The 13,694-nt window shown below is 49.9% G+C and overlaps 1 protein-coding gene across 1 annotated transcript in view; it reads right to left on the bottom strand.

Moving 5' to 3' along the window:
• Positions 1–166: 166 nt before the first annotated feature.
• Positions 167–13,694, bottom strand: part of HYDIN (HYDIN axonemal central pair apparatus protein) — a 325,008-nt gene continuing 311,480 nt past the window's right edge. Inside the window, exons 76-86 of the mRNA XM_081963626.1 lie at positions 13,364–13,533; positions 12,562–12,760; positions 11,808–11,966; positions 10,822–11,102; positions 6,539–6,758; positions 5,716–5,928; positions 4,641–4,804; positions 3,136–3,286; positions 2,463–2,693; positions 795–1,019; positions 167–705 (exon numbers count right to left, since the gene is read on the bottom strand). Of these exons, the coding sequence (XP_081819752.1) occupies positions 217–705; positions 795–1,019; positions 2,463–2,693; positions 3,136–3,286; positions 4,641–4,804; positions 5,716–5,928; positions 6,539–6,758; positions 10,822–11,102; positions 11,808–11,966; positions 12,562–12,760; positions 13,364–13,533 (2,502 nt within the window). The 3' untranslated portion in view covers positions 167–216. The remainder of the gene's footprint in view (positions 706–794; positions 1,020–2,462; positions 2,694–3,135; positions 3,287–4,640; positions 4,805–5,715; positions 5,929–6,538; positions 6,759–10,821; positions 11,103–11,807; positions 11,967–12,561; positions 12,761–13,363; positions 13,534–13,694) is intronic.

The following is a 13,694-nucleotide window of genomic DNA, read 5'->3' as shown; positions in this document are numbered from 1 at the left end:
TTCCGGGGGCAGCTGCAGCCCAAGCGCGCCTCCCCCCCGCGTGACGTCATTCCATCCCGCGGGGCGAAAGAGCACCCCCTGCGTGGAGGCCGAGGGACAGCAACCGCGACTCCCCCCGAAGCCACGCCCCCCCGCGGCCCGGAAGCCCCACCCCGTCCCAAAAGAGGCGCCGGACTCGCTTTCCTTTGGCGGAAGAACTTTATTGCGGGGGCGGGGCTACTTCTCCGGCGGGACCCCCCTCAGGTAGTAGACCCAGCTGACGGGGCAGCCCAGCCCGGAGGCGCGCGGGCACGAGACCACCAGCTTGCCGGTGACCGGCGCCTTGTTCCCGCCGCCGGCGCCCTCGAAGGCCACGGAGATGGTGGCCGTCTTCTTGGGGCGGATGGTCTCGGCGGCGCGCACCGAGAAGGCAGCGCTGTCCACGGCGTAGCTGAAGGCCGTGGGCTGCAGGAAGACGTTCTTGAAGGGCAGCGCCGCCGTGGCGCCCAGCCGGATCTGCACGGGGCCCTGCGGCCGGGGGGGCAGCGCCGTGCCCCGCAGAGGGATCAGGTAGTCGCCGCCCGCCGCCGAGGAGAGCAGGAGGGTCCCGCGGGCCTCGCCCAGCTGGCACGGCTCAAAGGTCACCTCCACGCCCACCTCGGTGCCCGTCTGGGCGCCCGCGGGCGCGCTGATGACCTTCTCGGCTTGGAAGTCCGGGCTGTCGATCTGCGGGGAGAGAGGAGAGGCGCGTCGGCCTCGCTCGGGACCCCGCCGCCGCCACCCCCGCTTCGCCAAGGGCCTCCCTGGCAGCTCACCTTGGTGGAATACTCCGTCTTCTGGCGGGTGTAGTTGACGATCTTGGCCACCAAGCTCTGGCTGCTGCCCAGCATGGTGGAGAAAGTGAGGGGCTTCTCTGGGCGGGCCGGCGTGGCCTTCAGGATCAGATCGTACTGGAAAGAGCCCAGGTCGCTGCTGTTGAGAGCCAGGCGCCCGCTAGTTTCCCCGGGCCTCATGGGCAGGAACTCGAAGACCAGCGTTCCCTGGCAAGGCAGGAAATGGCTCTGTCAAGGGGCCAGGAGGAGAGGGTCCTGGGCCCTCCCGCCCTCCCATCCGTCCCCCCGGGATCAGAGGGGCGATGATAGGGAAGAGAACCGAGGCACAAAAGGGAGAGCCAAACAGAAAGAGGGAAAGCGAGGTGAGCTGCGAATCCACAGGGATGGGGTCCTCACAGCCAACGAATTACATTAGAATCACATTTTCTGATCATTTAGCTGTGTGATTAGAAAGTCCACCAAAGTATGACAGGCCACAACAGGGACAGCAAAGAACCACCCATGCTGCTGCCTCAAATTTCCTCCCTCCACAGTCAGTTAAGAGGGGCCCACCAGGGAAAGGGAGCCATTCCCTCCAAGAGGAGCACAGCCGCCTCAACTGAAGGTCAGAGGAGCAGGGAAGCATTTTTGAACAGTAAAAGAAGAACACTGAAAAGGCAGAGCATGAGAAAGAGACACAAGAAGATGCTAGCTCTCCACGCGAGGGACTGTTTGTGCAAGAATTCAGTGTGGCAAGGAGCGCCAGAGAGAAAGCACTTGCGGGTAGCAAACTCAGGTCTTACTTCATGAAATCTTCAGGGATTCGGGTAATCCTCAAATTATGACCATGGAATATGGTCTGTGACTAAGACATATAATTGACCCAGAACCACTGCAGGATCTCTTCCATCAGTTTCATGTGGATGTTAAACAAAAGGGGAAAGCATCAAAGCCCTGCAGCCCACAAATGAGGGAAAGATGGAGTCCGCCTCTCTCCACCTGTCCTGTGGGCCTTGGAGCGCCCACATGGAATGGAGGAGAACCACCACATTCCCCACTCCCTTGCAGAGTACTCTGACTGGTGGTAGTAAAAGCTGCTACTCTGACAGAGACAAAAGGACAACTATAAAAAAAGGAAAGATAACTAGAACTGAATATCAGCACATAGCCTGAATCTGCAAGGAAGCAGTCAGGAAGGCTTAAGATTCAGAATGGACTAAGACATGCAACAAATGCAAAAAAGTTTCTTTCAATATATGTATAAGGAACAACAAACATTTTCAAGGAAAGATTGGACTATTGGGACACTGCCAAAGATCACCAGTGCTGTCTCTGTACTATACGCTGGCCTGATACCCAATTGGAATGGCTCCAGATAATCTCTTTCCTCTGGGCCATTGCTTGATCACCCTCTCAAATTGTCCAGGATTGTTGTATCCAATAATGGCACATTATTGGGAAGGGGGCATACTATATGGCCTCCTTCAGGGGTAAGGCTTCTATGATATCACTGCAAGAGGTGGAAGAAAGGATCAAACAAAAGCCAGGAAAGGAAAGGAAGCTCAGGTTTCTCAAAGAATGGAAAGGAAAGGCAAGCAGGAAGGCCAAGTAAAAGGTGCTAAAGGTCTGCTGAACTCGGGAGCCTGGCAGGTTACCGAGACACACTTGTACCTCAGACTGAGCAGGGACCGTGAACTGAGGAGGCAGGTTGATGTCTGGCACCTTGCAGTCCGTATTGAAGGACACCTGGTAGTGCAGCGGGTTTTCCACCTTGACTGAGGAGGAGGTGCTTTGCCGGACAGCTGTGGTCAACTCGAGGGTGCCTAGTGGGCCACATGGGGTGGCCTTAAATGTGATCAGATAGAATAAGAATTCCTGGGTGGCCTCATTGCGGAAGGTGATCTGAAACGACAGGAGAGTCTTGAGAATGATCTAATCAAGCAGCCCTAGTCGTCCTGTTGGAGGCCATGCAAGACCGGCCAGATTGAAGATGAAAGACCTCTGGCATCCATGCTGGCCCTCCTGCATGGCTGCTACTGAGAGGCCTTTGAGTGGAAGGGAGGGAGCATCCCTGAAACAATTCTAAGGTCTACTCTCTCAGCAGTCCTGCTTGGTCAGGCTATGGGGGGGGGGGGGAAAGGGGGTAAAAGGCAGGACATTTCTTCTCGGCTGATGCATATTCTTGTGAAAAGCAATGACCAAATAATTGTCACCAGAACATTGTACTTAAGTTTCTGAATCAGATTGTGCCAAAGGTTCAGCAGGACAAGCAAAGAGCTGCTCCGGGTCAAGAAAAAGCCTGAGAAGCTGCCCGGGTGAGAGAGACACAAGTGGGGCTCTTTACCTTGGCGGTGTACATGCCCTCTTTGTAAGAGAAGAAGGTGAGCTTGTGGTCCTTCTTGGTGGAGGCTGGCACTTCAATATAGTCCAGAGTTTTCAGGGCGGTTGTGACTTCCAGTTTTTCTGGCTTTATCATGTCAACTGTTACCCGAAACCTAGTCAGAAGAGGGAGACATTCAGTTTCCCAGCCTAAGATTAACCCCATCCAGTTTTTTACCCCTGTGTTTTTTCTACTAAATAAAAATAACCACAGCTACCCTTCTGTAGCATTGCCAGTTTTTCAGTTTTCAGATGGATTAATAGATCCAGTTCTCTAATTTATCCCCCAACCTTCTGCCAAAAATGGTGCTCAAGGCAATTAACAAAGAAAAAGCAGAATTATTTTGATGCAGATAGTTACAATAATTAGAAACCTAGTTTAAAAAAATATGTCTCAATTGCAACATTAGGCTCAGAATGTAACCGTGGACCCTGGATGACAGAAGCAGAATTTTCTCCCTGCACACAAATTGACTCCATGTTCCCTCAACTGCCTTTGAACTACCCAGGAACATGCAGGCCTTGTTTAACAACCACTCCCTCGGTGACCATTCATAGATAGGTTGGCACAATGGTCCTCAAAGTTCCAGCTCTCCCGGGACCCCTGTGGTCATGGGATTGTGAACTGGGCCCTTGGCAACTGGCTTGCGCTTAATAATTGCAGTGTCCTGTAGACACATGGTCGCCATTTACAACATTCACTACCACCTTCCAACTATAAATAGTAATAACAATAACATTCTTGTTAAATCGCAAAGGAACATTCTAGCCAAAATGGAACCCTCTGCAGCAGGAATGGTCGGCTTAGCTTCTTGCTGTGTGGAAGAAGTCTAACAGAAGTTGCCAGTGCAGCGTAGACTGCCCCTGCTTTCACAAGAGAGAAAAGATCCTAGTGATGCCATACAGAATTTGAAAGGAGGGCTGGAGTTGTTATGATGTAACCTTCCTTCCAAAGAAATGTTAGCAAGGAGAGATTTGCTTTTGGGATTATCTGTTTCCAGTCCAGTTCAATGAACAATTACACTCCCCATGAATGGGTTCTGACCCAGCCAGGCATTCATACCCATCGACACTCAGGAAAGCTTTTTCTATTCTGACGGTGCTTCACTTTTCTCTGCAAAGAGGCACAGAAGCCTCCAAGAGCAGGCAAGATAAGACAAGCTAACTTTAGTGCTTTTAGGGACTGGTTGGTTTTATTTAGACCCCCCCCCCCCCATTATTTTTACAAATAACTCAAGGCAACAAACACTGCTCTCCTTTGGTAGAACCTCGGATCAATGGCTGGAGAAAACAATGGGGGCCTCAAACAACCAAAGGAAAATTGGGGGTGCAAACTCTATCACCCATTGAAGCCTGTGGGCTCCTGTGTGATTGCAGGCTCTTCTCTCCCCCCCGCCCCTTTGTCTTAGGTCTTCCTCTACTGCCTGGAGTGAAATTGGCAGCCCTGCCCAGCCCTTTTTTCACATTTGCCTTTGCAGCTTGTTCAACCAGTTGGTGATAGGAAGCAGCTCCGTGTAGGATGTTTTGCACGGAATTTCCCTCATGATGTTCCCAGCTGTTTTGGGAGGCTCAGCAGTGCCTTGTAGGAGGTAAAGCAGTCCTGTTCCATCTGGGAGGGGGAAGAAGACGGAGCCCTGGAGAAAAGAGGAGCATTTAAGACAACATTTCTTCACTGTTCCAAGCCATCCCCAACTGAGATGGTCACATCTCCCATGATTGAGGCTACTCGGGAGAGTGTTAGGAGAACAATCTTTCTCAACCCGCTTTTGCAAGAGTTCTGAAGAGTCAAACTAGCTAAGACAAGCTTTCTTCCCCTGTGATGGGCAGCTGTGATGTGCTCCTTTTGCAAACAGTTGACTCAATTAAGCTCCAGGACAAGGGCGGTGGACCTAGGGCCAGACAGAAGAAAACTTTGGGTGATCCTGCTCATAAGCAGCTATCCACGTCCACTGCTTTAAACACTATTAGGTAGCTAAGGATAAATCAGAGCACTGGGACCTCCAAAGAGAAGCTAGTCTAACTGAACAAGACACCGCAGGCCTTCTGCTACGGAGAGTTTGGGAGATAGCCCAAGAAGGGCCAGGAACCCCTTCCCTCCCAAGGGCTGTTGTGGGGCCCACCCATGAAAGTTCTCTGCCCTGGATTCAGCCTCTTTACCTTTGCTACAGATGGCCTTTTTTGCATGTTAATTCTTAGCTTATTATGGTTCACCCTCTATTGAAAGAGGTATGAACTTTCCATCCAAGCTACCTTGAGCAGCACTGAAGAACCACAACAAAAATAAAGTCCAAAAATGCTGCTGGTGAACAAGAAGCATCTGTAGTAGCAGCAACCACAGAATTACAGAATTAGCTTGGATGGGGTCCATGCACAAAAGGAACAGGGTTGAATAGCCCCCAGGCTTTTGTGGGCAGTGTATCTAATGGCAACTGAATGTACAAAGAAATGCAAGGATCTCTGTATACAACAACCCTCATCCAGCTCAGCTTCTGAGCCTCCCCGCTCCCCATCTTTCCCCTCCTTTTGCTGTTTGTCTCTGGGATACCTGGTCCTTCCTGTTTTCTACATTCATAGCCAGAGGCCTGTATGTGACTTCGTAGGGCTTGTTCTGCTGGTGGGCTTCCACCCGGACGTACTCTGGCCCTTTCCACTGCTCTCCCTCAATAATGGGTCGCAACATCCACGGTTGGTTAGTCTTGTTGGATAGCATGATGGTCTGTGTCTGCTTTCCACGCACCTGGCACATGAAATTCACCACCTGTAAGAAATTGTGCAGGAGCCATGTTAGTTTATGATAGTCAAAAATCAGGAGGAGACTGTAACACCTTTTTAGATAATTTTTACTAAAAGATGAGCGCTAAAAATATTTTATTTACAAGGAAGAATCACTTCTCTTCATTCACTCCACTGTTGGGGGACGTAACATATGGATGGTTTGCTAAGAAGTGCAGACCTTTCCTTCCTTGAAAACCTCACCAGACAAATCATTGGCCCAAAATAAGAGAAGGATGGAGAGCCCCCCCACCCCTTGAAGAGATCAAGAAAAGAGCCTGAGTGATCCAGAGAGACCACCGCCCTTCCCATCTCTGCACTAGAGCCTTATAGGTGTTTTTAAACAATCTCTGGAGGAATGTAGATAGGCTATGGGGTGGCTCTCTGACTTTGAAGAGGCTGCATCAGAGACTGAGTAGATGGAGAGCAACCATCTCTGTTTTAATCTCTGTTCTGATGGCTCCTTTTGCCAAGGTTCCTGTAACAACTTACATTACATTTGAGTGCCAGAAGTGGCCCATTTGCACCTTAGACTGGATTTGGACCATTCTTACTCTTGCCCAGGTGTTCCCAGCTCAAGGTGCCCCACCAGTCACCTCTTTGACAGGCGGGACGCTCACGCACAATCCACTCAGTGTGAGCTTCACGGGTTCTCCGCCTTGGATGTGACATGGGAGGTTTTCGTAGCAGATGTCCTGACTCTGCTCACAAGGGTGGAAGGTCACTTCAAAGGGGACACTTGTTCCTGGAGAAATGTAACCTTCTGTCGGTTTGATGGAGAAGTCTGGTCTGAAGCGTTTGGCATCCCATCGGAAGCTTTGAAAGAAAAGGAAAATGGTTCCCCTCAGGCGTTGTGCACATTCAAGAAACTGGATGGCTTACGACAGGGGTCTCCAAACTTGGCAACTTTATGACTTCGACTCCCGGAATTCCTCAGCCAGCCAGCTTCCTCTGCCTTCTTCACCCCCACCCCCCATGGACTGCAAAATGCCAGCAAGTCTCAGGAACAGGCCAAGGGGGGGAGTAAGTGGCATCAGAGGGCAGATGCTGAGAAAGCTACAAGAGAAAGGCTCCTAGCAATGCCACGGTCCTGTAGAAGAGATTTGCCCTCTACCAAGATTTCCCACTCTGGCAAAGCAGGGATTTCTGGTGACTTCTTGCAAAAGCATTGTTGGGCTCTGATGGGGCAACTTGTTTGAGATTAACTGAATTCTGTCAGGCTCCAGCACCTGCTGTGCAAGGCTCTAGAATAAAATAGCTTGAGTAGAAATGACAGCTTGCCTAGCAGGCAACTTGTATTAGGATGATGTAAGGCTTGCGGTTTCCATTTGTTAAAATTGAGCGTGTGTCTCTTCCTTTTAAGTATCACCACCCCAATCAGAAACCTCCGAAGGCTCACATTTACACACTCCAAATCGACAATCAATCAAATAACACGCCAGAAGCCATCCAATCCCCTAGCTAAAAGCTGAGCCTCTCCAAATGTTCAGGAAAATAGTGTTTAAAACTTCATGAAAGAGCTCCTCCTAACCCAAAGTTTGCGTGGACAGCCATTGAAAGACCTCAAGACCTCATGCAAGAGGAAAGGTCAGCTGGCAGGGGCAGGGTAGAACAAGAGCCCCAGTCACAGTGCTCTTGGTCCCCCCTCGTTGGTCCTATGAACTGGACCCATGAGTGGAGGTTGCTGCAGTTTGGGCTTCTGCTGCTAGGAAGGCTCCTGGGCCAGGCATCCTTTCTTTAATGATCCTGTCCCACCATTTCGTTAATAGGAGCTGTTAGCTAATGGAAGAGGTTGCCACGTGAAGTGGTGATTTCTCCACAAGAGCTGAACGATCATCTGTAGGATTAAGGACCTACAGCTCTTTTCTCGTAAAGCCTGGTTTCCATATCCTTCACCACCATAATCTACTGAAGTAGCAGCTCCATTGGTCTTTTGGAAATGCCATACCCAGGACTCTGAATAGTGGCTGGCTGGCTGGCTGACAGAAAAGAATGGAGCAATTACTTCCTCATATGGTCTCTTGCACTCCAAGAAAAATTTGCTCTTTTAGCCCTTGACTCAAACCTATCTAGCTCTTTTTGAATCTGCTATCTATAGGTCCTTGACTAATTAAGCCTGGCAATTACAGCTGTAAATCCTGATGGCCATAATGTGGTTCACCGTGTGACCTCACTCATTTTTACAACCTTTTTTGCAGCAGTCATTAAGGAAATATGGCAATCATCAAGCATAGTGGTCATTAAGTGAACCCATTATTTGCAATGGACAATATTTGTTTTAATATTAATTTTATCCTACAATATGATAGAACTTGAGCAAGTAATTTTACCCATACAATTCATTATTTCCTTAAAGCTTCAAAATATTTATTTCTACATATCTAGAAGTATTTTTGGCCAATCTATATAAAGTCCCAAATATTTAGCATCACCAGTAGATATCACTAACTTAGGCAGACAGTTAGGGGTACTCCAAAATTGCCAAATACCTTCAACCTACACTACAGAAAGAATTTATATTTGCAAAATAATCCTTTAATATTCAACAAATGCCCTAGCATCATAGCCAAAGATTCACAGATAAAATTAAATAGTAAGGGTGAAACTGGCAGCCTGCTGAGTGTCACGTCGCAACTCAAAAGTCGAAATCATTCTGTTATTGTTCTGGTGCAGGTTGCAAGGACTAAGTCCTAATCCACAGAAGAAATCCACCTCTGGCATATTTTGAACCAAATCAAAGGCCTTTCTTGCATTTAATGATACACATTGATCGAGTGTGGAGGAGTTCATTCCATCCTTGGATATTTCCAATCTTTGCAGGATCCAATCTGTGTCGATCACTCTGAGCTTTTGGACTTGTGATGGAGCCCATTCTCAGGGAGCTTCCCCAAGGATGGGTTCCAGCATGAAAGCTCAGAAGACTAAATCTCTGGTTCTGGTGACTTATAAGACGCTTATTTCCTTCCTTCCTTCCTTCCTTCCTTCCTTCCTTCCTTCCTTCCTTCCTTCCTTCCTTCCTTCCTTCCTTTCTTCATTCATTCATTCATTCATTCATTCATTCATTCATTCTTAAATTTGTTTGCTGCTGTGAAGCTACTCTCAGCATCAGGTGCAGGGGGGGGGGAGGTGGGACCTGCTATGAGTCCATACCAAAATACCAATATAGCAATCAATAATGATAAATCATCTGATTCTTGATTATTTTGATAAACCCTGATTGGGAATATTGAATTATACTTGGTAAGAACGTCTGCAAACATCTAGCCAGTATGGTGGTTGAGATCTTAATGTTCACACATTAATTAATAAAATAGGCCAATAACTAGCACACAAATTAGAATCCCAACCTGGTCTTAAGATAAAGCTTATTGTCTGCATCGTATAACATGATGATAGCAACACACCATCCTTAAAAGATTCATTAACATTGTCAACCCACCTGCCAGGGCCTCATCCCAATCTGCAGAAAAGCTGCCTTGGCTGGGTATTTTGCTTTGCTCTTTCATGTTGGGGAGTCCTGCATTGGCCTAGAAAGTCTAGGACATCTAGGCCCGACCCATGGCTGCACCCCCTTTGCCCCCAGCCACCTGCCTCATTCAATTCACAGCCAGCTTTCCTCCTTTTCTGGCCCTCCCCCAGCCATTCTCCGTGGCCAATGGGTCCCTGGCCCTCCGCTCCAGCCCTTTGTCCCTGCCCATTTGCCAAGACACCATTTGGAAGGGAGGGGAGGGGGGAAGCCAGGCAGGCGAGTGAATGTTGGGGGGGGGTACCAGTAGAAGGGCGCCTCTAGTGGGTTCGCAGGGACAGCTTTGCTTGCAACTCAGCCAGCTCCAATGTGACACCAAACATTGGGGGGGGACCCAATCCAGCGCAGCCGTTAGGGGTGATGGGTGTTGTGGCCAGTTGCTTTCCCAGCGGAAGAATGGAAATTGTGTGTGGAGGAGGGCCATGTGTCCTTAAGTGAATTAAAACAATGCAGTGTTTATATAGGTAGGTGTGTGTGTGTGTGTGTGTCTGTGTGTCTGTGTGTGGAGTATGGAGACTCTCCTCCCACCTGGCTGTTGCAAAATGGGTTACAGCTCTCTTTCAGTCCTCTCTGTTGAGGGCATGGAGCTGCATGGAACGAAACCCACCCACGTGCGTGCAAACCTGCCTCCCATTTGCCTCCTCCCTGACCCTCCATAGCTGATTACAAGCCACTGGCCTTCAGAGACAGCTAGTCACACTTCAGTCTCCAAAATACTCTGAACCAGAGGCGGAAAGGCAGCCGGGTAGGGAGGGTGGGGGAGAGACGGAGTTTCCTCCAACCCTGGGGACAATTCAACTACATTACAAAGCGGGTAGAGTGAAGGAAGGAAACATGAGGCCTAGAGTGGCTTAGGAAGGAGATCATTGGGAGGCGAGAGGGAGCCAACTTGGTGGAGAAATCAAAAATCACTTGGACCCATTTCGCCCGGTGGAGCCCCCGCATTGTAGGGGTCCAACAGGAAACAGAGCACTGAAACCAGACTGGCCTGAACAAAGGGGAGAAGGGGGAAGGGTCTGGGAGAGGTGAGCTGTGAGGCCAGTTTGATCCCTCTGCTGGAAAACAGGCCAGAAGTGAACCTGGCTGAGGCTGTTTTTGTGGCTTCAAGGTTGCCATAAAGCAGAAGAGGAGACACGGAGGGGAGAATAGTTAACTGGGACTTTGCAGTCAAAACAAAGGGGCAAAGGGCAGAGGGCCAGTAGCCCATTGGCCGTGGAGAAGAGCCAGGGTAGGGCCAGCAGAAGAGGAAAGCTGGCTGTGAATTGGCTGAGGCGGGTGGCTGAACGTCCCATTCCAGGCCAGAAGGGGCCAAGAGCCAGTGAAGAAGCCCCCTGATAGGGCTGGGGGGCTTACCCCACTCCGAGGTCTCCGGAGTTCTGCATCACGATGCGCCGAGAAGCCTGGCTCCGTAGCACCACAGCTCCAAAGGGGATGTGATCCTGGTCCAGGTGGACTTCAATGCCCTGGCAGCAGCCTTGCACGATGAAGAGGGAGTACAGGACCCCCTGGCATTCGAGCAGAACCTCCTCGGAGAAGGGCAGGATGCGGCTCTTCGGACTGAATGTCACCTCCACGTGGCAGGTGCCCCCCCGGGGCTTCAAGGTAATTTCACCACTGGGAGACATAGTGAGCACCTGTCCAAAGACACCCAGTGGAAAAGTCCTACCTGATGTGGGATGCTCCTCTCCTGCAAAGAGTCCCAACTGGCCAATCTTGCGACCAGCAGGACAGGCAGAGGCTCAACTGGAGAGATGTTTTCATTGGGGAGACATAGCTGGTCTTCCTCCAGATGCATGGACTGGCTTCCGTGTTTGGGCTCTGCTGATGCCCCAGAGACCAGGAGGCCCAGTGTGCACTGCTCACCCAGCATTCTGCTCCCCCTCTTTGCCCCACAGAAAGTGGAATTTTACATGCAGATTTTTACCCCGTGGAATGCCCACCCTCACTTCCACCAAAGTCAAGCAGGGCAGCCCAGGTTTCTCAGGAAGCTGCTTCAATCAAGCTGCACTAGTAACTTGGCCACTGCTTCCCCAGCTGGGCGCACCCACACCCTGTGCCTCTTTGTCTTCAGCTCTGCCCCTGGGCACTCTCTCTTGTTGGCCACCCAAATGGGAAGCCCCTTCCCTGCCGTGGCTTGAAAGGAGGGGACAACCCAGGCTCCAGGAAGTCCTGTGCTCCCTGCCATATGACACCCTTCACCCAGGAGCCTCTGTTTCCCGGCCATGTCTGAAGTTGGAGGGCAGGAGGAGCCCCTTGAATCCCCTGGGGCAGGAGTGCCCACCGGCCACTTACCCTGCTGAGGCCCTCCTGCGCCCCTTCTCAGAAGGGACAAGTCCTACCTTTGCTTCCTGCAACTCCGGGATGGAAGCCACAAAACTTAGGCTGAATGTGACGAAGATAACACTGTTGTTCATTAGTGTGACTCCTTTCTTCACAATGTGCCCTGGAGGGATAGCTCCGAATTTCAGCACTTTCTGGGGAGGCTCCACAACGTCTATCTATGGGTATGAAACAGACAGGACTAAGGAAGAGAATAAGTGGAATGAATTGGGGGAGGGGGGAGAAAGAAGGGGGAGGAGATCAGAGGGTTGAACCAGGGAGGGAGGAGCTCAAAGGGGTCCTGCCCTGGGCCCCTGCCTGTTGCAGTCAGGGTGGGGTCCTGATGTACTGATTTGATCTATCTTTCTTTCTTTCCTTCCTTCCTTCCTTTTTTTTTTGAAACATCATAGCACAATATCAGCAATGCTCTGAAAAAGCTTCCTAGGCCCAAATGTTGGTGCTTTGGGGCTGGCCAGATTAGAGACAGCTGCAAACTTCTTCAGAAGTCCCAAATCTCCTAATTTCAACCTCCACTTTCAAATCATGAATGTGAATGCTCTTTTCAGTTGTGTGCATAGAAGATCAGGACCATTTAGCGCGCACGCGCACACACCTTATCTTTTGGTGACCACAGTGGGGGTGAGGAGCAGGAAGTCCTTGCTTTCCATTCAGAAACCCCTCGCCCACAGAAGAGACACCCTGAGCAGCAGGTGACCAGGTTGTCCCTCTCTCTCTCTCTCTCTCTTCTTCTTCTAGAAGCCTGCCTAATCTCACCTTCATCTCAATGCCTTTCCCAAAGATCTCTACAGTCCGCTGTAAGATCCCGTTTATTTCAAAGGTGACGATTTCATGGTAGGAAACGGCTTCTCGGGGATAGAAGCTGATGGGAATCTCCACCTTTTCTCCGGGATTTAGAGCTTCAGAACGGAAACCGATCTCAAGGTAGGCTGTGTTGGTGAACAAGCACTCCACACTTTGAAGAGATGAGAAGAGGAGAGTTAATTGGGAACACACAACTTCCTTGTGTTGCCATCAGTTTCCAAAACTAACAAATGTAAATAAACCAGCACTTAATCCCATGTGTGTTAAAATTAAGTTTATTCCCCCAGAAGTGATTTGTTCTGCTTTATAAAAGACTTCAAAATCTCACTGACCCCTCCCCAAATTGGCTGATTCCAAGAGGAGAAAGGGGTTGAGACTGGAAAGACGAGTCTGCTGGTTTTGAATCCAGCACCTTCCAGTCTTGCAAGTTCCTGGCACCTCCGGGGCTCTTATGAGGCAAGGGCTGAAGCCAGTGCAACCACTGGATTTGGGCCCCGAGGTGCCATTTGGGAAATAAGAGCCTCAAAGGGGAGAAACCTTGGGACGGGGGGACTTCTGGGTGTTGTTACGTGGAGAACTTTTAATACATTAGCTTTGTAATCCTTTGCAATAAAACCATTTTGTGCTTGTTTGGGAATGTCGATGGACAGACAGATGGGAGGGAGTTCCGAGTTCATCCTTGATGTGCATCCTCCTCCCTCAACAACCCACTGCTCCATCCTACCAGTTCTCACCTCAAGAGGCTGGAGCTCACCTGGCTTTCCTGCTGTCTTTATTAGTGATCACCAGGATTCTCTTGGAAATGGGCATCCCAGCTTGGTAGATAAAACAGTTGCCAAAGTCCACTCTGAGGGGTGAGAAATGGATGCTGGGAGCCAACACTGAGCCTTGCAACACACAGGTAAATGTGGGGCCATGACTTATCTATGAAAGAAGGAAGACACGTCTCAGCAGAGCAGAGGGCCTGGCCTTCTTCTCAAAGAGGCTTTATCATTTATTTTACCATCCCTAACAATTTACACAAATACTTCCTTTGCTGATGGATTATTCTGCCCTAAATTACATCGATTAATTCAACATGTTGT

Source organism: Natrix helvetica, assembly GCF_964273705.1.
Source record: "Natrix helvetica genome assembly, chromosome: 10".
Taxonomy (NCBI): domain Eukaryota; kingdom Metazoa; phylum Chordata; class Lepidosauria; order Squamata; family Natricidae; genus Natrix; species Natrix helvetica.
This window is presented reverse-complemented; position numbering and strand designations above follow the sequence as displayed.